Source organism: Anopheles darlingi, chromosome 2, assembly GCF_943734745.1.
Source record: "Anopheles darlingi chromosome 2, idAnoDarlMG_H_01, whole genome shotgun sequence".
NCBI classification, from domain to species: domain Eukaryota; kingdom Metazoa; phylum Arthropoda; class Insecta; order Diptera; family Culicidae; genus Anopheles; species Anopheles darlingi.
Genome location: NC_064874.1, coordinates 46,459,403 through 46,484,402, shown reverse-complemented (window position 1 = coordinate 46,484,402; position 25,000 = coordinate 46,459,403). Strand labels below are relative to the sequence as shown.

At 49.6% G+C, this 25,000-nt stretch overlaps 1 protein-coding gene across 1 annotated transcript in view; it reads right to left on the bottom strand.

The window, feature by feature from the left end:
- The window catches only part of LOC125959262 (zinc finger protein squeeze-like), a 35,932-nt gene that overhangs the window by 5,306 nt on the left and 5,626 nt on the right, over positions 1–25,000 (bottom strand). Inside the window, exons 2-5 of the mRNA XM_049692075.1 lie at positions 20,666–20,883; positions 20,264–20,624; positions 19,910–20,140; positions 11,333–11,359 (exon numbers count right to left, since the gene is read on the bottom strand). Coding sequence (XP_049548032.1) covers positions 11,333–11,359; positions 19,910–20,140; positions 20,264–20,624; positions 20,666–20,883 — 837 coding nt within the window. The remainder of the gene's footprint in view (positions 1–11,332; positions 11,360–19,909; positions 20,141–20,263; positions 20,625–20,665; positions 20,884–25,000) is intronic.

Genomic DNA, 25,000 nt, shown 5'->3' with positions numbered 1-25,000 from the left:
GTACACCGAGTATATGCTGTCTTTGAGCCCTTGAGCTGCTAAAGTCAACCAAGTTTGGCAGAACATTGCGCGATACCTGAGACAGCGGACATCGAATTAAACGTAACACGTATGGGGATGAGCAGAATAGGCTTTACTTAAATTCGAGATCGCGAAAAGGATCTCTTAAGCAGCTCAAGGACTCTGTGCACCTGTACCTCGAAGTCATAGCGCCAATCATTATGAAGACGTTTGAATGCAAATATTCTATTATATTACTGTACATCAGAGTACTGTAAGACAGGATATTGTACCATGCACACACCTGTTACACACTGGCAAATACTGTGTAAGGGATAGTGGCAGTGGCCCTATACCAGGATCATATTGTCTTATAATTCATTCGTAGCTTTTCTCCAACATAATCGTTGGGCTTCAAAATGGAGCAGCCATGTCCCCTATGAACGGAGACACGTACAAATGAAAACAGTCCCGTCCCAGGACGCATTTCTTCCTTCCATTTATTATTTTTATATTTCTCACATTCCTCGTACTTTGCTTTCCCTTCTCTGCATCGGTTGCTCGTGTCCTCGGTTGCGCTTAAGAACCTGGTGCTGTTCTACCCCACCCCAAAGCCATCCCCAGCCAGCACGCGCTATTGTGTGTGCAGCGCATGGAGCCGCCAAAAATAACAGCAAAGAATAGTGGAGAAAAGTGCGATTTAACGCGGTCTGGGATGGAGCAACAACGCCCAACAGTTGAGAAGATGCTGCTGGCAGACAGACAGCGGGACATCGACGCAGAAGATGATGATATTGGTTTCCTCGTTATGGTCTTGTTCAGCGTTGCTTTTGTTGTTCTTCGATTTTCTACTTTACCGCCGTGGTGCCAGGCGGGAATCATCATCTCGTGGTTCGTTCTCCAGGACGGTGGCGTGGGTCCGTGCGTCGTGTGTTTCGGTTTCTCTTTCGATTTGCTTGCTTGTGCTGTTTTTGTTTTCATTTGCTGTGTTATTTTTACGGCCTTTACGGTTGTACCCTTTTTGGACATCCTGCCGCCTTTTTGCTCCGAATTCTCACCTCACGTACCACGGGGTGGAAATGGTTTATTGCAATTCTGATGGTCACCAGGAAAGTTCTTCTCCTTTCGAACATGTTTCAGATAACTGTATTTTGTTTTATGACTGTTAGTTAAGAAAGGGTTTTCACCATTTATTCTCCCATAAATCGAAATGCAAGTGCACTTTACTGAACTCTGCATCATATGCATATTCCAGCTGATACAAAACGCATCGGACTCGGTGAAGCATAACAATAAAATCATTGAAATGTAATGACCTTTCCGGGACGCAGTCTGTAGGGCGGTTCTCCTCCTCGGCGCTGCGCCCCCTTTTCTTCCCTCCCTCAACTCACCTTCACGTCGAGATCGTCGGATTCTTCGCTCTTCTCTCGCTTCATCTCGATGGCCATCGGGTCTATTTTGCTGTCTTCGCCGGCCTCCAGTAAAATCTGGCCAAAAACGGGAGCCATCTCGTATCTCCGGACCACCACACCACCAACTGCACCTTCTTTTTGTATGCACCTCTCACTTGCACTTGCCCTTTCTACACTACCCTCCCTGTCGGACCCCGAGCACAACACGGTTTGGAAGATAGAACAAGGAATTCGGTCGTCAAGAATCGGTGAAGAATGCCCTAGAGTTTGTTATTGTTTCGCGGCATTAGGAGAGACCGAGAGGCATATAGTTTGCACGTACTGCTCATGCTCTCTCGCTCCCTCCTCCATTCCGTCATTCGCCTTCTCTCCCGGCTCGCGCGCATATTTTTTTGACAAAGATCTGAGCGCCTTTTTCTCGCTCTCTTTGGTGAGCGAGATGGAAAAAAAAGAGCTCTCACAAACGGCTCGCGCGGTCCCCACCAAAGAGAATCCGGCCCCAAAGTGAGATTCTCGAGAGCGGGAGAGCGACGACAGTTCTTTGCGGCCCGCCACACACCATTTTTTTCACTTCATCACCACCACTACCACATTTTTTTTGCCCAATTTCACCCTTTTAGTGCATGGCACGCTGAGATTTTTACGCAAGTAACCCGGAACATCAACAGCGCAACCGAACTGTCCAACCCCGCAGCAGAACAAAGTACGATTAACGCAACGACGAATATGAACAAATCAAAAATGAAAGAGGCCCCAAATTCGGCACAGATTCGGAGGACGCCACACGCCTCTCCTCCCCTCTGCGACCGTAGATCTTCTCGCGGATCGCCCTCCCGCCTGTGAGGAGACCGATTTGTGTATGTACGCGTGTGTGTGCGCGTGACGACACGATCATTTTCGACCAACTAACTCCCCCCCTTCTTCTCAATCTCTTTTGTCCACACCGCGGCCACAGACCAAATTACTAGTTTGGCTACCAAACGGTTATGGCGGGAGAAACACTAGCCGTTGTCGAGATCGAGGTTTGTCAGAAAAAACGGCGAAACAGCAGCCAAGTAAACAGCCCCCCGTCCCCCCACGGATCCATCGCACACACTCAAGCACACGCACACGAGGGGGTTGTTTGGCTGGTGAAAAATGGCTCCACTCGCGATAGGTGAAGAGCTCCAACACGGAACCGGAGAAAAAAAGAAGAAACGAGCTCCAGCTCACACTACGGACTTGCTCACGCACGCTCGAACGAGAAAAAAAAACCTAAACAAAATCCGTTTTTTGTCGGATTCACCACCGGAACGCCAGACCACGAGAAAAGGGAAACCTCTTCTTTTGCACGTTCTAGTTTGGTTTCGATTTCGGTGCCAAAGAGAATCATCGACGGACCACCTCTTTACTGGCCGAACCGACACCACCCGGGACACGACTTTTTCCACCGGCCGAGTGTTTTCCTTTTTTATGTGTAACTTTGTGGGGCACCACAGTATACTGACTTTTGGGGAAAGAGAACAACCGCCGTACTTCGCGACTCTCGGATGGAAATGAAAAATTCGAGGAACGACGACAAAAAACCCTCATTCAAGCGCGCGTGTGAGATGCGCGGCTGAGAACGGGAGAGCGAACCGACGGATCGCGAGAGGATGCGTGAGATGCGTTTTGGGTGAGGGCGTGAGCTCCATTTTTTGCTTCTCTCGTCACTCTCGTACGAAAACAAAACGCGGTTCTCGCCATTACAGTGCTTGACAATCGATAGTTCACGGACTTCCTCGTTGTCCGCCTGTTTCTAGCCCTTTTCATTGTTGCTCCTTTGCAAAGGAGGCAGTTTCTTTTAAGGCAATGGTGCCAGCTCAAACGATGGAGTGGAACCAAGGGGAATATCTTCAGTTATTCAAAGAAATCTCTCGGAAAAGATAGTTTCCAATGGCTTTTGAAGGAAGTCAGTCGAACACAAATTGTCCGGTACTGTAATGGCGAGAACCGCGTTTTGTTTTCGTACGAGAGTGACGAGAGAAGCAAAAAATGGAGCTCACGCCCTCACCCAAAACGCATCTCACGCATCCTCTCGCGATCCGTCGGTTCGCTCTCCCGTTCTCAGCCGCGCATCTCACACGCGCGCTTGAATGAGGGTTTTTTTTGACGTCGTTCCTCGAATTTTTCATTTCCATCCGAGTTCAGCGCTTTCCCCCTGTACGTTCAATCTGCCCCACAAAGTTATATATAAAAAAGGAAAACACACCGCCGCGCCCGGGGTTCGCCCAAAGAGGTGGTCTGGCGCCTCTGAGAGAGCACACCGCGAGAAGAGAGCGAGTGCAGAGGAGAGCCAATCGAATCTGCAGAGAGGAAATCCTGATTGAGCAAAAAATGATCTCGCGAAAAAAATATTCAGCAATAAATGGGATAAATATTTAAAAAACATGCTGAATGAATGGATTACTTTTTTACCTGGAAGGCGAATTTATCAACACCTTTCCCGGTATGGCCGAATGTACCAAAACATGCCACAACATAATTTTCCGGAATCACAGCATCCTGCAACAGTTTTTAAATTAATTATCGAAGAAACATATAGAACTACATGTTCCAGAATTACTAACATGGAATCGTTTTGATTTATTTTCCAAGATTTTCGATACCTTAAAAACAGACAACTGAAAACTACCACGGGTATCATCATCATCGGCAGTACAGTAACAAAACCATCATCATGCTCAGCATCAACGCACAGTAAACCATACAGTTCCCTCGCACAAAGGTGACCGCCAAAGGTTCCTGTCGGGTTTGCCGTGAATTTTTGGGAGCGAAAATCGGTTTTCCCAATTCCCGGTGCTGGCTGGCATGGCTTTTTTGTCGCTCTTCTTCTTTTTTACGGCTTTTTTTTGCCGCCCGAACCTGAATCATTCCTCCCTTTTTTTATCCAGCGGTCGCCCTAACGCCCGACAGGAGTACGGGCATGGCGGCATGGACGGTACTTCGAGGGTGCTCGAGAGGCGCGCCACATTGCACATAATGTACAATCAAAGGGACAGCATACAGCAGCAGCAGCAGCAGCAGCAGCGGCAGTAGGATGGGGGAATCGGAAGGGAGCCAGCAAATAGCCGAAGGGTGCTATGGCAAATGCTGCGGCGGCTACCACCTCTGCTGCTGCTGGTCCCTGCCATGATGTCCTTCGTCCTGCGTGCTGGCTGGCTGATGCTGGACGATCGCGGCGGAATGTTTGCAAAATAGTGCCGAAGAAGGACAAGAGGGGAGGAGAGCTGACTGGCCAGCCTTTTCCAACGGTCAACCGAGGCTAGATTCCAGCTTTTTTAGCGAAACGCCTGTACATAGGGGTGACATGATTGTGCGTGTAAGCGTGAAGAGGTAAATTTTGGATTTGGAACAAGTCGACCATAACCTCTGCATCGCGCTGGAGAGCGCGTGCTCTGAGTTTGGTCATCGTAATAATAGGGAAAAAAACCCATATTCCAAACAGAACTGGATAGTAACAAAATTTCAATAGTGAGACGAGTGTGAGTGTGCCTTCTCATTATAGAACTTTACTACTTGGGCAATGTGTTGTCTCCATCACAACACACGTCGTTGGAATCGACTAGTCTAACTGCATATTTTGCAAACTGCATCCTCTGCCGGTCCTTGCTCCTCCATCTCATCGCACGAGACACACATACACGAGATATTGCATACTCCGAGCCACCACCACCACGCGCGACAGCACAACGCAGCAGAGAGTCCAGGGCAACGAACGAGCGCCAGTCACCATGGTATCCAAATTTTGGCACTTTTTTTGCCTTCCTCCAAGGCACACTAAAATGTGAAAAAAGTGAGAGAAATTCTCCTCCGCACCGCACCGGAACAACAACAAAAAAGGGCGACAAACGGGAAGGCCGAGAGAGCAAAAGCGCCCCACCAATGAAGATGATGATGATGATGGTGATGGCGATGATTCGTTTTTGCCGTTTTTCGTAAAAAAGTGTGTGCAACAACCGCCTCGTCGCGCCATTCCCCTTTCCAACCTCCAGCATCAGACGCTCTAAACTCACCGCCAACCACCCCTTTCACGCACCCCTCGATATGGGGGATCGAACGAGGACGATAGAGCGAGAAAGATAGCGCGACGAGATGGAACCAAAAAAAAAGAAGGGAAAAAAATCCTCCTCCTTCTTCTCCTCCTTATCAACCCCCTTTCCTGCTATGCCTTCTTGTGTAGGGGGGAGCGCGCGTGCGAGTTCACGGAAATGCATATAACCGCGAAAATCGCAGCACGCACACCACCATCACACACATACACGCACACACACACACCAATCCACATACACACACAGACACAGAGCCAGATGCGTACATCACAGGTGTGGTGATGAGCCGCAAAGGTGCAGGAGGCCAGCGGGGAGGGAATTTGGCCAAAAAAAGTGCGGGAACGAAGAGAGAGAGAAAGAGAGAGGGAGAGAGAAAAAACGAGACGATCCTCTCCTCCATCCCCCTTCTCCGGCAGCATTCCTTCTCCAGCACACAACCAACAACATCTCTGCTGCATACGCGAGCACACCATCCGAGCACACGTCGTTGTCGTCGTCGTCGTTTTGCGCTTCTTCCTCAGCGACCAAAAAATTTGGCCACCTCTGACACCCCTCCTCCTTCCAGCCGGGCGCATCATGGAGCATCATTCATCTCCCACCCATCCACCCACCCACCGCACGGCAGTATGTATGTGCCGCCGGTATGCGTTCGACCGGCGATGACGACGATGACGACGATGACGACGACGACGATGAGGTGAGAGACGTTTATTTATTTTCCTTCTCATCGGATTGATGGAGCGAGATACGCGTATTGTACGGTCGATTCTTATCGATGCAGATTCTTCACCAACGCGCCCCGATCAAAGTAATTGAAGGGTTTCCTTTCTTCTCCCGGCTCACCACCTGCTGCTGCTGCCGGTACCGCTGGTGAGCATGATGATGATGATGTTGATGATGTGCAAAGATGATTGCTACGAACACCGGAATAGCGTGATTTTTACTACTGCCGTCGAACTGGCGTGTCCCAATTTTCAATTCCACCGATCGGCTAACGGGAACTGCGGTGATGGTGGCCACCAGCGAGATGAAAGCGAAATGAAATTGACGACGATCGTCATGCTCTTTCGCCACGCTCACGGATGATGATGATGATGCTGCTGTTTCAATTTCCCTCATGCACCTTCTCATGCACACAGAAAGTTCTATCGACAACGGAACGTGGTATAGTAGGCCTTTCGTCGGGAAGAGTGCTTTCAATGATAACTAGATTCTGCCGCGAGAACGATGCCTCGGGCTGGACGCACAACTGACATTCCCGGTTCTTCCCGGGAACGCATCTCCTGGCGACCGCGCACAAAAAAAAGAAACCCCAAAAACCCCGTGCGAATGGCCAGTTCGCGTTGGTCGTTGGACGAGTTCCGCGTTTCGCCTCTCGGTAGCTAGAGCTTCGACTCTGGACGACACGTTGCCAGTTTTTCGCACACTACAATCATCCTGTCCCACCTCACTGCCACCCCTTCCCGATGTCTGTGACCATCCGATGCTGCTGCTGCTGCTCGCCGGCTGGCTCCTTTGTTCGTGCCGCGCGCGCCTCGAGCTGCTGATGCTGCCGCTGCCGCTGCGCCGTCTGTCCAAAAAACTGCAATCTATTCATCAGAGATTTTTTCGGCGATCGTGCCGCGGTCCAACGCCGATGGCGGATCTCCCTCCAGCTCCCTGTGTCAACGCTGGTCCAGTGCCATGGTTGTGTGTCATGGTGTGGTGCGCGTGCATTCGTTGTTGTCATTCGTTGTCGGTCGGGAGCTAGAGAGAACAGAGAGATCGTGTTCTCACGCTTCACTCCACCCTGCACCACCCAGAGCAACAACGATACACTTCTCCCCCGCATATGATGTAATGTTACGGTGACCGGAAGGTGGAAGGCAAAAGAACTGGAACATCAATCGCACATTGCGTTCCGATGATCCGATCCATGAATTCCCCAAGTGACAAGAACGTCAGTAGAATGATTGAGAAGCGCCTTATGGTAGCTGGTTAAGAAACTGTTCTTCATTGGTACAAGTATCGTAGACAAAATGGCGGCAAAATGGACGCGTGCGTCTAGCTCATTACAGCAACTTTCCTTCCCGTACATCTCTTCCGTTGATCGACCTTCGATCCGTTCCGTGTCTCTCTGATCAGCAGCAGCAGTAAGCAAATGAGGCAGCCTGGAGTGGAGAGTAGTGCGAGCAAGGCATGTAGTAACACATGGCCAATATTTGCCCACGCTGTTTTCTTTTTTCTTTTGCCCAACGCAACAGTACCCTGCCATTGACTATCCTAGAACGCGCCCCGTGGAAGTGCCAACTGTGGCAGCACCACCACGACCACCACCACCATCAGCAGCAGCAGCAGCAGCGGCGCAGGAAGCAGTCGTAAAGCAATTAACAACCAGCGAAGACGCCGCAACATTTGTCCATCCTTTGCGCACGTCAGCAGCGGCTTGTTTTGTGCGTCTTATTTATGGTTTGCCACTTTTTCTTTTTCTTTTTTTTCTTGTTCTTTCTTTCTTGGCTTTTTCATTTTTTTTTTGTCCATACCCTCCTGGTGGCCCGGAGTTGAGTGTGTATATGAAAATATTTATTACTTTGCGACGCGCCTACTAGGAGCAGAAACACACGGCCATTGATGCGAAGAAGGAGGCGCCCCTTTCACGACAGTCCCCCCTCCCCCCCTTCTCTCCACTCTTTTCTTGCGGTAGTGACACCGAGAGCACACGCACATGTGTTTCTGGAACCACATCGGCAACCCGAGTTTTTTGGCAAACCAGAAACGTAACGCATTTTTTGGACCGGCGGCACGAAGCACCGGAAGCAACATTATTATGTAGCAGCCGCAGCCGCACAGGCCACTATGATCTGCGCACGCTGCTGCTGCTGCTGCTGCTCGGTCGAGTTGGATTCATTGACAACCGCGTACAATGGAAACGCATCACCACCTGCCCACCCTCCCGGCCAACCGTCCCTTCCGTTGGAACATCCAGCGCGTCATAGTTGACAAATCTAGCCAGTGGCAGGCAACAGCGGCACTAACGTGGCACACACTGCACACTGTGTTTGATAGCAAAAAAAAACGGGTTGTGTTCGAAAACAGTGTGACACAACTGAGTCGACAAGACGGAAGAACCAGGTGGTGCGTTGGCTCCACAAGTGTCCCGCGTTGGCGCGGTTCATTCACTTGTTGCCAACGTTGTACTTCACTTTTCTTATTTCTTTTCTTGTTCGTTACCTGATTGGGATTGGACAGAAATGTGTTTGGTTAGCTCGAAGGTGGTGAAGGTGAAGCGCATTTCGGGTGGCTCAGCACTCTATGGTGTGCCCGAAGCAACGATGCTGCGCAAGCAATAAGCTCGCTCGGGAATCAAATCCACGGTCGCTCAAATTTGACGGTCGCAGGCCGATTGGAGGCTATGGTTCAAGAAAATACATTTATGGGGTCATATGCTGAGCTCCGGTTTGGTGTCCCTGAATCAGGGGTGGTGATAGAACACACAGATTGGTGGTGATAGTACGGAACGCACACACAAACGCACACATTGACGTGGATGGCGTGTTCCTCTTGTTATACATTTCGATCTTCGTCTTCTCCTGTTCGTGACGAGCGCCTCGGTATACGCGTTGCGTTACACGTGTAAGAAGGCGTTATTTATTGTAAAATTATGGCATATCCTTCGTTACAATTCGGTTCCGGGGAACCAAATTACCGAATGCCGGCCCGCTTGAGCATAATACAACGAAATTACCGAACAGAAATGGCAAGGAGTAAAGGGCAGAGACAGGCAAAAGAAAGGCGCTTGCCCATCATAAATATGTCCAGTCGGTGGACGCCGCGGACCTTCGTTTCCAAGGGAAACGGCGCTCGACGGTGCGTTGCATCTGCCTTCCATTAGGATGCACCGGGAGGTCTCCAACAGCAGCAGCAGCAGCAGCAGCAGCACTCGGGGCTGTCGAGGCCATAAATCATATCCGCAAAATGCAAAACTTTTTGCGGAATAAAACATCGAAGAAGGACACACACACGCGGACGGACGGATCCCGGAATGGTAATGTTGTCCTGGTGGAAATGTGAGGTGATGATAATTGAGGGACCTCCCCGAGGAACTGCCATTCGCGCAGCACACTGCGATGACGGTGATGATTGTCGTAAAAGTTGACGATGTGACGGAACGGCACCCGTCGAAGGTTGTCGGCGCCTACCAAGAGCGTTTTAAGGGGGGGAAATTAAGCTTTAAAAAACTCGCCCAGCCCGTGGTCCGGTAACGAAGGTTGATGCGCGTTAGAATGTGTTCAATGTGCTCTTCTTTTCGGCCTCCCAGAATGTGTGTGTTATCGAAAGGCGCCACCCGAAAGGCACATTCGCAGGACACACAAGCAAGCGTTAGGGTAAGGATGTCTGGACAGGAGCAGTGCATCACCGGATGGCGCTGCATAAAGAAGGTGAACCACAAAAGCGAACGAAGGAATAAGGCGAGAACGTGTAGCCCGTTTTCGGTGCGAATTCGGTGGTAAAATGATAATAAAAAAAATTAGTTCCGAACAAATTCTTCCGTGGGTCGCGTCCTGGGGAGCGCGTGAGCACGTGAGCGCTTATGGTAAGCTAGCGGCCCAGGCAGAGCAGTACCTGGACCGCCAATGCTAATAATGGCTCACGGCGGCGAATGCGGTACGTTCCGAGCGGAGTGCAAAATGCATGAAAAATTACTAACCTCATTAAAGGCGAAAACAAGCATAACATTATTCGGTAAGCACATTCGGAGCGGTACTTTGAAAGGTGCGCTTGTGTGTGAGTGCATTTTGTGAAGAAAAAAAACCAAAAAACCGGAAAAAACCTTCAGCATGAAGGACGATTCATGCTTATTCCTTCCTCGGGCGGGGTTCGCCTTTTTTCGAAAAGAAAGAATAAAACTCGACCACCATCGCCGACATCGATAAGAAATATGGACTTTTGATAACGTGCAATTTTCGAATCATGCTATCAAGATGCCGGTCTAGCGTAGGGAGCGCGTTGCACACCACGGGAGGCCGGCGCCAATCGTTGATCGCACACACTCGCCACACGGCCCGGGATCATACACACAGCGCTGACCAGCTGACTGTCAATCAGAAGCGGGCACCGAGCGCGTTCGAGATCGTGATCGTCCTTTCCTAGAGCCATCCTTAGGCGAGGGGAGTGGAGGAAACGTGAGGTGCCGGTTTGTTCCACCGTTGTTCTTATGCTCGATATCGCAAGCTACAGAGGCGAAAGGCTGCAAACCGTTCGACCACCGGTCGAGTCAGGTGGGTTATCAGTACTTTTCCTTTTTTTTTGTAACAATTCTTCGAAAAGCGCAGAAAGTGCATTCGAAAGAGAGGACCAGAACGGACGGTGAGTGTGGACGCTGCACCTTTGCCATGCCATGCTCGTTCTGCTTCCAGGCATGGCCACGGCCTAGCCACGCGACAACCGTATAATTGAGAAAACATGTTAAGCGGTAAGAAATATGCTAAATAGGTCCACGGTGAGCGACGCAAGTGGCGGGGCTGGGGGTGCAGGTTCATTTGTTCTCAAGCAAGAGCGGAAGAGCGCACGATCATCCCTTTTGCCACCAGGCCAGGACCTTTGCTGCTAGTGGAACCAGCGTCCCTTTGATCCTTTCAGAGCGTTGCTTCGAAGCGTCCTTTCAGTGACAAACATTCAATTTCAACCCAAATTGTGGCAGCAAATTGCCACTTTGTATGTTTCACGTCACTTTGATGCTGTCCACCATCACTGGCGATGGGCATTCCAATAGCGATTGATTGCGTGTATGTGTTCGGTTAATCGGTAACATTACTCGATAATGAACAATATTATACTAAGGGGTGTTATGGGCGCGTGATTTCAACTTACCTTTTTGCGGCCTTTGGTTCCGTATCTCTGTAATGAAAAAAAGAAGCAAATCGTAAATTAGCTTCCAAGCTACAAGCTCATGCACACACACACACTCCAACACGGCGCTATCGTAATCATCTGTTAACCCCTAAATCAAACTATAATTAGAGTAATCAAATCGCGCGCGATGCGAACGAACGAACCGAACGCCTGGTCCGTAATTCCGCTGACAAATTAAATAATGTTTCCGATCATCCCGATTGCTGATAGGCAACGATTTGGAGTGGGAATGGGGGGTGATGCGCGTAATGATTGGTTTTGCAAAATCATTTAAATGATTCGAAGCGGCCACTAAACGAACAATGGGAGAAAAAAAACACACACACACACAAAAACACTGACCACAAATCAGAAACTCGGTGAGTAACAGAAAAAAAAGAAGTTTCATCAATAATGACACAAAATGAAACGATTGATCATTTTGTTTAACCATATTCCGATTCCCCGAACTGAGGAGTGAACAAACAAAACCAGGTAACAGGGAGGGAAAAAAAAACTCATCCCCGTTTAGGGTTTCGCACTTTTTACCGGGCGTGCACTATTGTAAAAACCAGCGCGAGTCGCGAGTCGAAAGTAAAATTGTTGTTGTTGATCGCGACCGCGCTCTTCTCTCTGCTTTGTAGCCGCGCGTCCACCCCATCACAAACTAATCCTTTGTTTGCTTTGCGTTGGACATTTTATTTTGTACTTTTTTTGTTGCTCGTTTTCGTATTGCTTCGCACCATGTGTGTGATAAAAACCACGCGAAACGCGAAAAAAGGCATCATTTTAAACACAACCGGCACACAACCGGACTGTCCGGCCCCGGGTCCGGTCGCCAGTGATGGATTGGCGGTTTGGGCTCCAATTGGCCCAATGGGTTTTTGTGTCTCTGCATCCGTTTATCGTTTATTTTTAGATAATTTTTCCCTCACATCACCACTTTGCTGTTGCCGTTTTATTTTGCTCGTTTTGTTTCGTACCATTCATTTGGTAATGTTTCATCACGTGCCGCTTAACCAGCTTGATCAGCTTTTGCTGCTCTCCTCAAGTGTGTCACGCCGTATTATCGGTGACCGCGGTGCTGATGATGGTTTAAATTAGGCGCACAAGCTACTGCTGTTCACTATCGGGTGTCCTACTATCTGTTGTCCATCGGTGCTTATACCTTGTAACAATTACCGCAGATCAGTTTGCACAGCTCGTCACGAGTCAACGATGTGCTTACAAGCGATCGTTTGGTTCTTGGTGCGCGATCTGTCACCAGCTATCAGGAGTTTAACCTGAAGCGATGGCCAGCACATCACTTGCAAAGGGCACTGCTCCAGATGACACACTGCTGGGGGCATCCCCCACTCTCTCTTTGCTCTTCTTATGCTCGACGTTTTTTTCCTTCTTTTTTTAAAATCATGATTGTTTATGTCGCGGTTTGATGCTAACAGAATAATGATGTACATCATCAGCACCTTTAGCGGTTTTTAGTCCGTTTCCCGCTCCCCCCTCTTCCACTCTTTTCCTTTGTTCCTGCATACCCCGTCCGGCGGTTCATGACATGCCGACCCGACCAAACCAAACCGGAGAGGATGAGATGGATGGGAAATTTGTGGTGACCACCGTTGCTGTACCACTGTTGCGCCAGTGTTGCTTGTAGCACCACCACCGCGGGGACTATTATTGTTTTTATTCCCTGCCCTTGCTGCTGTTGACCCTTCCCCAGGTCCACCTGCAGCGAGAAGGGATGCAACATAATGATGACGATGTGTTATCGACGCCACCAGCGTCGATGCAATCCGAAACCGAGCAGTTGACCACCACCACCGTCAGCGACTAGGGTAGGGGGGGGGGGGCCTCCAGCAGGCATGCTCATCATCATCGGTCGCCTTTTTGAATTATTATGCGTGTCCTACCATTTCGACCTTTGACCCCTGTGGGTGCATTTTTCCTGACCACCGATTTTTTCTCTTCTCTTGCTGTAGTTGTTGTTGCACTGGACGTTTTATACTGTTTTTTTTTTCAACCGGTTTTCAATTGCCTCTCTTCGTTGCTGGTGGTGGTGGCCCTAACCACCCCCCGGCGCAGTTTTTTTTCTGCTGCATTCGATTATTCAGGAATTTTTATGTTTTTATCAAAGGGATTTGTTTTATGATTCAATCACTACCAACCCTTTGCCCTTTGCTTTTCCCTCGCTTTGATGGTCGGTGTAAGTGTGGTATGGAGGCACTACGCGTGTGTGCGTGCGTGTGTGTGGTGCTAATTTTTATTTGGTTTGATCCGCCCGATGATCGATGGCATGCAGATTTGAATACTGACCCAGGGCCTACTGTGCCGCCAGGATGTGGAGATGGAAAATAAAAGAGTAAAAAAGGTCCCCCCGGGATAGAGGATAGAAAAACCGCAAACAAAAAAACCGCAGCAGCCATAGTTTTGCTTTTTTTTTCTCCTAGACTATTTGTTTATGATGAAGCCCCGGGCCTGGCCGTCGTGGTGGTGGTTTTCTGTGTCCAATGTTGTGCATCATCATAAATACAAAACCGAACCGAACCGGTCGATAATTGATTTAATTAAATAGTTTAGGAATCGGGAATCGGCCAGCCCCGGACCGGGGCGACTAGCCGGTAATGGCAGCCAGCTACATTTATTAATAACATCCCCGCAGGCGCTTCTCCCGCCCAAACTCGGATCGGATCGTCCTTCCGGAGGGGGGATGTGGATTTGGTGGGAGACACATAAAAGGGGGGAAAGGATGAAAAAAAAATCCCCGGCCCGGCCTGGCCCGGCCTGGCCTGGCCTGGAAAAAGCCGCAACCAAATGATGCTTTGCTGCACGTTCGACTGAGCATGTGATTTTTCATGGTGATTGTGATTGCGGGAAATTAAACCCCGGGCGATGCAACCAGCCGTGCAATCGGACGGAAAGCGACCGACGTGTGGCCAGCCTGTGTGTGTGTGTGTACACCCGGGCGTTGTGGTCGCGTCGCAAAAATTGTAAATTATAAAACTTTTAAATTAAAAAAAAAAACCGGCGCAAAACCGAAGGGATGGTGGGATCGTGGTCACCGCATGTCCGGCAATGACCAGTTCAAACAGGGTGCCCCCCTCCCTGCCCATTAAGCCACGCGCTACGATGGAGAGATTAGAGTTTCTGGTTCAGTGGACAAACGTCGGCGAAACGATTTGTTAATATTAATAATATTCACATGTGAGGTAAAGGGAAGGACGGAAGTAAGGACAGGAAAAAGAAGAAACAGAATTGTGCAAAAACACACAAAAAAAAACAAATTAAAACGTGGCAGCGTTGGTGAGCTGTGCTTTTAAAGTCGCAAATGTGTCGTATAAAACCGCCGTGCTGCGTCATCATACTTTAATTAGCTTATCAGCTGACAGTACAGAGGCAGTAGCAGCAGCAGCAGCAGCAGTACTAGATGATGATGCCACACACAGAGGTTTTGATTAAATTCAATCAAAAGTTTCGTTTGCAGTAGCTGCGTTAATAGAAAAATGACGATTCTACTCGTCAATAAAAAACAAAAAGGAAAGCAGAAAATTAGTCGCTGATAACGGTGTTCAAAACACAAATTGCAACCGAGCGGAAATGATCCTTCATCGTGCAGCGTGACAGACAGGAACAGTAGGACCTAAACAATCATAAATTACTGTGGAGAAGTTATACGTCTTCGGGGCACGAGGATCGAGGATCATCAATTAATCAGTGGGCCGGAGCGGAGAAGATCTTTCGTTCCGTTCCAACACAAGCAAGGGGGGGGGGGGGGGGGGTGCATGTGCGGTCAATTTCCGGTCCGGGCGCATTCATGCATCCATATGGTTTGTTTGATTAAAAACATTCGATGTTTGATCAGCAATGCCGGTGATACATGATAAGCCACCGATGGAGTGTGTAAAAGTGTGTATTCGCGAGAAGGACATCGTCATCGACACTTTCATTCATATGCATCGTGTGACCGCACACCCCATACACCCTGTCCCTGTTGAGAAGCTGTCACAAAGGGGCCGTCTGATAAGAGATTAGCGAGGCTTGTCAGGGGAGAGCCAGCTCTTTCGCAGCATCACCGAACGCTGCAACAGAACATAAACACGGCAATGCATTCCACGGTAGGACAGAACGTCTGGTGTAGAGCAGTCGAAACATTTGGAGGCTGCTCTGAGCTACAGTAAAAAGGGGACTAGAGATCATATACCTTCAACCTCTCTTATGGCTCAACGATCGCTCTATTGGGGAGCAATAGCTAGCAACAAGCGCGCGCGCGCGCTCTTCGGCCTGCCACACGATCACACCGCTTGCCGCTGACCCTGAAATCGGTCTTCCGGCTCTAGCGCCTCTAGCAACGTTATGCGCCTCGTTCGTAGCCACAGACATCGCTAACACACCACACCACAAGCGGTAGGGTGATCGTATGTGGTTTTTCGGGTAGCAGGAAGTACCAGACGCTAGCGCTATAGTCTCTCTGTCTGTCTGTCGCTTTGAGATCTTTTTTGTGTGCCGTGCGAGTGCCTGACGCCTACCGTTTCGCTTCCTTTCCGAGGTGACCGCCAGCTTGTTTGGCGTGTAATTTGTCAACTGTTGGAGTGTGTTAGGAGCACGACGCGACGCACTTTACTCGAAAAATTACGAAATCAATATCATTGTTTACCGTTACAGTTAACACACACGTGCGTTATGATGATGCGGTTAATTTGGGCCAGTAACAAAAATGGCAAACATGGCGCTAAAGATGGTCACCGTTTTTTGCCTAGTGCACACAAGGGAGAATATGCCGGTGTCCTTGAACTAGCCACCAGCTTGGCACGTGTTTTCATCTGCGAAGTTTGCAATACACGATCACGATCTTCCACTCAACGATCAAACGGGCATTTTTCGGGGGCTGAGCGTCGTGTGCTTAGGCCTTAGGGTGTGTGTGTGTGTGACCAGACACCGAAACACACCGGCCGCACTGGAGCAGCCCCAAAAGTAAAAGTAAACCAGGCCCAAAAAGGCGGAACGGAGGTGCTTTGGCTTCATGAGCTTATGAGACATTGGAAGGATTATCCACAAGACTGAGCTGTCTAGAGAGCCTGAGCTTGACTCGAGATTTTGTTCCCCGGATTGGCCGGTTAGGGATTGACCGTTTCGTGAGGCGCCGATTGATTTACGAGAACCAGGAACAGGAGCAACAAACAAAGAATCCCTCGACAGAACTCGAGGCGTGCATAATATGCAGATTGTGCTTCCAATTGACTTGTATATATATAATGCGCCGTAGCGTGTGGCCGCAATCCGATATGATTTACGGCCCCCTTTACGGGTACGCACGCGGTCACCATCCTCATCGCGGACGCGGTCATGACTGCCCGCAATGCACGCACTTCAGCACAAAACAAAAAAAAACGCATAACGACACGCAATCTTCAATTAGAAAGATTAGTTGCTCTGCTCGATGTTTTTAAGTTAATTAATTCCTTAACCACCTCGAGGGGCCCACGGAATGCGCCGGCAACGCCACTGGCCACGCGGTTCTCGGATAGTACAGGAACCACCCCACGAGTACCGTGATTTCGGGTCTTTCACGTTCTCTTACTGTAAAAAGGGGGTCCATCGTGATGATAACGTGATTCCATGTTGGAGCAGCACCACCACCAGCGGGAGGGAGGGACCTATGCTGCTGCTTCTGCTGCTGGTTGGGCGCGAACCCATGCGAACGAACGAACGAAATTTATGGCAATGCATCATGGGATCTCGGGCAGAGCCGGGCGCAATGATGGACACGACGCGCAATGTACTAGAATGATGGAGCTTTTGATTACTAATTAGTGTGTGCAAATCATCAGACCCACCCCAGGAGGGGGCGACGCACGAAGGGAGCGAAAGACACACCCCATCATCATTGGCATCATCGGCGGCTACTCACACCTCATTGTGCTGTTGCTGCTGCTGTGTTCGTGAGAATGCAACAATATTGCAGGCAGCAATAGGGGTTTGTATGCTGCAAAGCCGCGTGGCGGTGGGGTACTTGTTAACGGGCCTGCTGCTGCCCCCCCCCCCACCCGGTCAGTGGGCGGAGGCGCAATTGTTCCAGTGGGTGGGAGGCTCAGTCCTGCGTGTCCTTACGCCCCAGGATTAGGATACGCCCCATTTTTAGTGTGTAGCGAATACCACCACTCCATCACACGCACATACACCAGGCACACATACACACACACACACACACACACACACACATACAGTGCCACTAGAAGCCACTAGGCACTATAGGTTCCGGTCAGTTGCAACAACAACGCACGAGATCGCCGTCCATTCGCTATGCTGTGTGTGCATTGTTGCGTTGCGATGGCAAATATTCCCCCAAGAAGAGAGAGAGCAAGAGAGAGAGAGAGACAAAGAGAGATAAAAAGAGAGAGAGAGCAAGAGAGAGAGAGAGAGAGAGAGAGAGAGAGAGAGAGCGAGAGAGCACATGAGTGAGTGCGTGATCGCAGCAGCAACGGTGCCGCCGGTGCGATAGGCAATTATCATTAAAATATGCTAATTATCGCTTTTATTCCCCATACCCCCACACCTCCACCGCCTCCACCAGTTCCGGCGTCCCTTTCTTTCCCCTTTTCTCCGGACGCACGGCGAAAAATCATCGCAAAAACTGCATCTTCCCGTTCGGAGAAGTTCACCTGCAGCACTCTTATGTGTGGCTTATAAGCGCCCTCCATTTCGTGGCGCAATGCTTGTTGTGTTGTGCAGCCAAAGGGGGGTATAAACGAGAGGAGGGCACCCTTGTGGGAACACACACACGACGGTTGCTGCAACTGCTGCACACGACGACTGCACTAGCTACTTTGGCTTAGAGTAGTAATGCGTACGAGGTACTAGGTAGGAGGAGCTACCCTAAGGTGTAAGGCTTTTCCCGATCAATTCCCAGCCAATGCAAAGCCCGCCCTTTTGCCAATGCTCCCACCAAGAGTAGCCAGGGAAAATCCATGCTCCCACCACACAAAGTACACGCAAACACACAACGATAGCTCTGTGCACGTTACTACGTAGTATAGTCAACGAATGCGCACTTAGGAGTAAGATACGGCGATGTCCGTGGTTCATCTGATCATCGATATTCGATTGAAGGCAATTTTTATTTCTCTCTCTCTGATTCTCATGTATTGTCATCAATTTACTTACTCAACAAGTGCCAATACAAGGCGAACATAAATAAATGTTTGGACAACACATTAAGCCGCTGTCTGGAGTCTTTTGCCAACGTTTTTTTTTGTGTCTTTTGTGACGCACACGCAAGTTGGAACCAGCCGGCTTAGAGGGTAAATAGCAAACTTCTAACTTGCGGGCTTGCGGGTTCAAACAAAAACCGCGCAGCCAAACACGTGCGTGACTCCAATCAAATCCATTGCTCGAAAACTCCCTTTCATTCGCACGATGTGTGTGTTGTGGGATGTTTTGATAATCCACCGAAAGCGCCTCTCCTCGGCTGATGGGCGTTACGCTTGACCCCCGCAAACCAGCATCAGATACGACCGGCCGTTATGGACGTTATGGGTTTTTCGGGTGATCAAGGGTGATGATCAAGTCCAGCAAGGATCGTGTGCGGTTTGCTTTGAACTATCGCGTTGATCGTGAATCTCGAAGGAATGTTCCGTCTTCTTGTTCCAGCCTAACCAGGAGTCCAGTGAACCAAATCGAACCGACCGGTGGAATGTCTTTAGTGTGCACACAGCACAGTTTGCTAATAATGATCCCCCTGTGTTGATAGTGAAGGATGGATCACGCCGCTTCCTGCTGCCATGATAACGCACCGACGATCCAGACTATTAATTAATGCATCGGCGAGAGGTCGAAGGGCAGCTTAACCCCTTGGGCATGCGCGGCATGCTAATGAACGTGTGTGACGCGGCGCGAACCAAAGTGCCGCACCGCGCCTGATGTTCTGTTCGATGTCGAAGGTCACCTCCTGCAGGAAGCTGTGCCATCTGGCGATTCAAATCTCGACTCGAATGATGTTGTTATTGTTGTGCGATGGGTGTTTGAAATGTAATTCAATTAAATAGAACGTCTGGGAGGAGGGTTTTCATGATCACCGTCATGTACTGATTGGCTTCATTAGGAAGCGTAGCAGAGGATTCTGTGGGGCTCTCGGTCCACAAGTCAAGGACATCATCGCTGGCTGGCTTGCATGATAGCAAACCGATCCGTTCAGTTCAAAGCATCCGTGTATGATCGACTAACCGACTGGCAGCGAATGAAGTGCAAATTGCATGATCATCACCGCGATCATCGGTAGTGGAAGTGCTGGAAGAACGAGAAGGACGACGACGAAGCGAAAGGTGTCCAAAGGAGTCGTCCGCGTACACCGTACGAAGAGACAGAAGAGGGAAGAAAATCAGCGAAAACAGGTCTTTCGCGACGATCGCGAGTGGGTCAGTACGATCATCTTCGATCGAGAGCTGGAAAACTACGCAAAGGCAGCAGAAGAAGATGATTCTGGCGGCGAGTGGCCGACCACCAGTCCCGAGAGCGTGTATGTGTGTGTGTGGGTATGTGATCAGTCAGTGGTCGATCGATTCTTACCTTCCCTGGTTCCGCCATTTGTGTCTCGACGATCGCGAGCGGTGTAGGTGGCGTGGACGGTGCACTGTAGTGGGGTGGTGGTTTGTGATCTTCACCGAGCCGCAGATCCGTTTCATGATTGTTGTTGTTGTTGTTGTTATTATTATTATTATTGTTGTTGTTACTCGTACGATCGTCTAGCAGATGCGGAGGAGGCTGATGCAGCTGTTGCTGCTGCTGTTGTTGCTGTTGCTGTTGGTGAGGGTGTTGTTGCGGGTGTTGTTGTGGATGTTGTTGCTGTGGTTGTTGCTGCTGCTGCTGCTGCTGCTGTTGCTGTTGCTGTGGATGGTGCGGATGGTGGTGCTTTTGGGCGACAGCATAATCCAGCAGACGATCGTTACTCGAGCGCAGATCGCTAATGTAGGGTTTGTAGTCGTGGCCAACGAGGGCCGACCGGAGATCGGTCCCGTTGCCAACGGCCGCAACCGCCTGGAGTGCGTTGAGCTGACCGAGCACTCCGCGCTCGTTCATCGAACGGAGCTGATCGATCGACCGGTGGATGTGGCTGTAGTCACCGGTCGGTATCTCGGCCATCAACGGCGAGTTGTGGTAGTCCAGCCCGCCACCGGGCCGGTACTCGATCGTTCTGCCCTCCAGCGTGTTGCCGCCGGTGTTGCCGGGGTGGTGATGGTGGTACGGGTGGTGATGCTGTAGCGACAGAATTTTGTGGCCGTTTCTTGCGTCCGTCGTGTCGAAAAAGGGTAACTCCCGCGTCACGTCGCACGCCGGCCGCTGGTGTCCCCTTGTAGTCGCCGTTTTCGCGTCTGGATGATGCCGCGCCGTTCACCACCGTTCCGTCGTGAGCGTTCCTTAACGTTGCTGCTGCTGCTGCTGCTGCTGCTGATCGGGACACTCGGGAACACCGAACCATCAACACAGGTACACAAGGGCACGCACAAATACACACACTTGCACACGAGAGCCGCAACAACACTCTGGAGATGAATCACAGCACGATTGTTTAAGGGTTTGCTATTGGTTCAGACCGACGGATATGGCCTCGAGGGAATTAAAAGGACACACAAATGCACTCACAAACACGCACACTGGCAAGTTGATGCTGATAACTGATTAGAATGTCTACCGGAACTTTGTATTAAACGGAAATGCGATTTTGTGTTTTGTTTTTTCACGATCACACACTGGCACACGGACACACACGGACACGCACGCACGCACACGTACAATCAGATGTCAAAGGGCAGCAACGCACATGGCACATACTCCGGCGGCGCCTCCTTTTCCCGATCCCGAAACGTAGAAACCAACAACCTGCAACGAGGAGGAGTCGTTCGATCCAAGCAACCAAGCAAGCGAACGAATGAAGGAGACAGATGTGAGTGTGTGAGAAAGCAAGAGCGAGAGAGCGAGAGACAGTGCACGAGGAGATGCTATCGGGAGTTGTCCAACAAAACAAAAAAAAAAACGGACGATTTTTCCGGGGCACGCGGTCCAACCGACCGACCGACCGACCGGCCACCCACTCGAACCCACTACTACTACCAATCGCTTGTCACGACGTCACTCTCGACCGTTAACCGAGCCGGACCGTGCCGCCGGCAGGCAGCCAGGCAGGCAGGGGTTCTTCTGCTTGAATGTTACTCTCTAGCCCCTGTCCTCTTCGGCCCCGTAGCGGGTTCTAGTAGGTTGCCGCGGTCGTCCTCCGGTTCAGGCCCATCCACCCACCCACCTCCCACTAGCGTAACCGAAAGGATAGATGCTCCGGGCGTTCAAAAGAGGGAGTCGTGGGTCGGGGGAGAGTTTTTTTCCTCTCGGTCCTCGGGGTTCAAATTCGGGGTTGTTGTGGATCGCTTTTCCTCATTTTTTGGAGCCTCTCCCCCTACCCTCCTCCCCCTCAAAACCAGTTCCCAGGATCCTTTCTACACTGACTGAACGAACGAACGAGCGAACGTGAACGTGAACTTTGTCGATGCGGGTTTTTTGTGGTGCTCCGTGGCGTGGTAAAAAGGGGTGAGTTGGGGGGAGGGAAATCGAGTAAAAACTGTTCTGTAGACATTTTGGTCGGGGGAGGGTGGTGGTGATGCTACGTGGTGGGTGCGCATTTTCGGTCGAGAATTCCGACCGTTCTCAGCGCTGCTAGACGGTCCAAAGGGGGGATGGGGATGATGGGGTGTAAGGGGCACGTTCCCTGGTTTTACGGCAACAGCACCGCGTTATCCTGGGCCTCTAAAAGGTGCAGTGTGTGTGTGTGCGAGCACACCACACGCGACACACAGACACTGCAAACGAATAGGACCTTGGGTTTTGGGAGGACTACAAAAACGCACATGGCCACGCATTGCAATCGATGACGCAGCGCACCCTTGAGACACAGTGCCGGCTGCCCAAAAGACATGCCAACCGGAGGGAAGGGAAGCAGGAGCACCTCGCAACCCCCACCCTCTCCGGGCACTCATCATTTGTGGTTCGCGAAACACGTGTCTCACGTGGAAATTGGCGCTATCGGTCACGGTCCGGTGGGGCGCAGAGAGATGCCCAATCTCCGCCCCTGCCGCCACCGTCCTCTCGCCGTCGTTGGTAGTGTGGTGTGCGATCGGCGGCCATTTGGTGGTTAACGTGGTGTTGGTGGTGGTATCCACCGACAACCGTATCGACCAGTAGACACGTCCGTCTGTCCGTCCGTACACCTTTCAGTCACTTCACTTTGCCCAGGTTTTGAGCAAAAGTTAAACTTTCCAAACCGAAGCAACGCTGCAACCGCGATCGTCGCTAGTCCGACGTCGTCCAAGTAGTAAGAGTCGCTTTACGCAATCGCCATCGCCGAGAGAGGATGCCGAGGATTGTTAGTGGGTTTTGCGAATTTGGACGGAATATACGCTGGCTACCACTGCCGTTGCCATGGTGCCAAATGTCGTTCACTTTGTCTTGGTCTTGCTTGTGGCCCACCACCACCGATCAGCTGGCACGGGAAGCATGATCAATCACCAAGCGCGGTCGATCGCCAAGAATGATTCGTTAGCGCAGCAAAAACGTGAAGATGAAAACCGAAGATGGAGGCGATTGTGGTCCTTAAGCGAAAAACAATCCACTGGGCACTTGGATGGGATACCTAAAACTAAATCTAAAACACTCACTGCTCACTTGCACCCCGGTGCCCGGTATCACGGTAATTTTCCACGAAAATCTCGAACGAGCGCACGCACGCCGACGAGGGACGACCGCCGAATTTCCGCCGGTGCCGAAATACGTGCGATGACGATGGTGACGGTGACGGTGACGGTGATGAGCTTAGCTTTGGGTCTACGACGCGAGCACGAACAAACGCACGTTTTACCGAATTTTACGCAGAGAGAGAACCAACACACGGTACCACGCACGTGCTCACGCGACGACGTTCGGCTGGGTTTTGAATTTTGAAAACTCGGGACGCACTCGGAACCGAACGCGCGGAGAAGAGCTGCTGCTCGGAGACGCAGCACGGGGAAAAAAAGACAAGAATAGGGGGCTACCATTTATGAAGCTTTCTTCTTCTGCCAGGAGAGATATTTATTGAGAATCTCGAAGAAGATGATGATGATGATGATGACGATGATGTCCTCCCTGGGTTGTTTACATTTGCTTTGAGTTGTTGTAATCGTCGTTACTAGTACTACTATTGGTTATACGCCGCGCCAAGCCGTTTTTGAATTTTAACGATCAATTCTAATCAACTACGGAGCTGGTGAGTAAGTTGCGCGTTAGTAGCTTTTAAAAAAATAATTAAAAAGGGAATACAAACATTTAAAAAAGCTGCTCAAATAGATATAGAAAAACGATTCCAACTTTTCCTTTCGCTATTTCGGGTCTAAAAAAACTATCATTTCCGAGGATTTTTTTTTCAAACCATGAAATTCTTATTGAACTATAACTGTTCAAAAATTAAAAAGGGTAGATAATGATTAATTGTTAAGGTGAGGTCGTTGATGGCTTTTGGGATTTTTTATTTTCATTTATTGAGACCATTTCGGTGTGAAAAAATGTTGTTTTTGAAGTACTTATTAAAAAAAACTATCAACAAATTTGTACAAAACTCTCGATAGTAATCTGTGGTGAGAGTAAAAAAAAGAGGGTTCACGGTTATGCTCGCTGTTAGGGTGAGCGAGAAGGCAGGTGAGCATAGAAACCGAGAGGGTACACTGTCGTTAGCGTAAGCAAGATAGAACATCGAGGTAGCCGAAGTTCCCCGAAGTCGTCAACCAGTGCTGCTATCTCATTCTCGTCATTCTCTCTTTCTTTCCTTCCCACAGCAGGTATACGGCGATTTGAGAGAGCCGATCAAAGAGAGAGGGATGCAAGGGAACGCTCTACTGATTTTTACGTTGATTTTTAGAAAAAAATGCCAAAACATGCGAGTATTTTTTAGCATTCTGGTGTCTTTTTTTCCTTACAAAATTGTCGCTTTTTGTTAAGCTCAAGCACTACTTGTATCGCGATCAACCTGTTGAGGTGATCGACTTATGTTAACAAATGGAGGGAAACGAACATGAGAAAAAAACATCAACAATTTAGAGCCCTGTTTGGTGAACTGTGTGCCACGTGAGGGTATTAAGAGATAAAAAAGGGCTTAATTTGTTACTTTCAATGACTAAAATAAATTTTCTGTGGATAGTTCATCCTACTAGAGATGCAATTAGTGATATTGCACTACGGCACGCTGTGTTCACAACGAAGGGTGATCGAATTAGTAACATCATTTTAGTACTTACTTTTATCGTGTGATGCAATTGCTTCAAATGTTCTGGATTCTAAGGACTTTTGAGAAAATCTAGCCTGGTGCTGTTGTCCCGAAACAGATGCTGATAAGGAAATAGACTTTAACATAAAAGAAACGCTAGAATAAACGCAAAGCTAGCTATGCAAATTATGAAATCAAAGAGTCATTGTAAAGTAAATTGTAAAATGATTGATTTTAGCTTGATTTTAATTATACAAATCAGATGGTTAACTTCAGTCTCCTGAGTCTGAGCTAAGCCTATTGTGTAGTACCCCTAAAACCAGGATGTTCATGGGATTGTTAATCGATTGAAATAAACAGCATGTCTTTCAATTTTA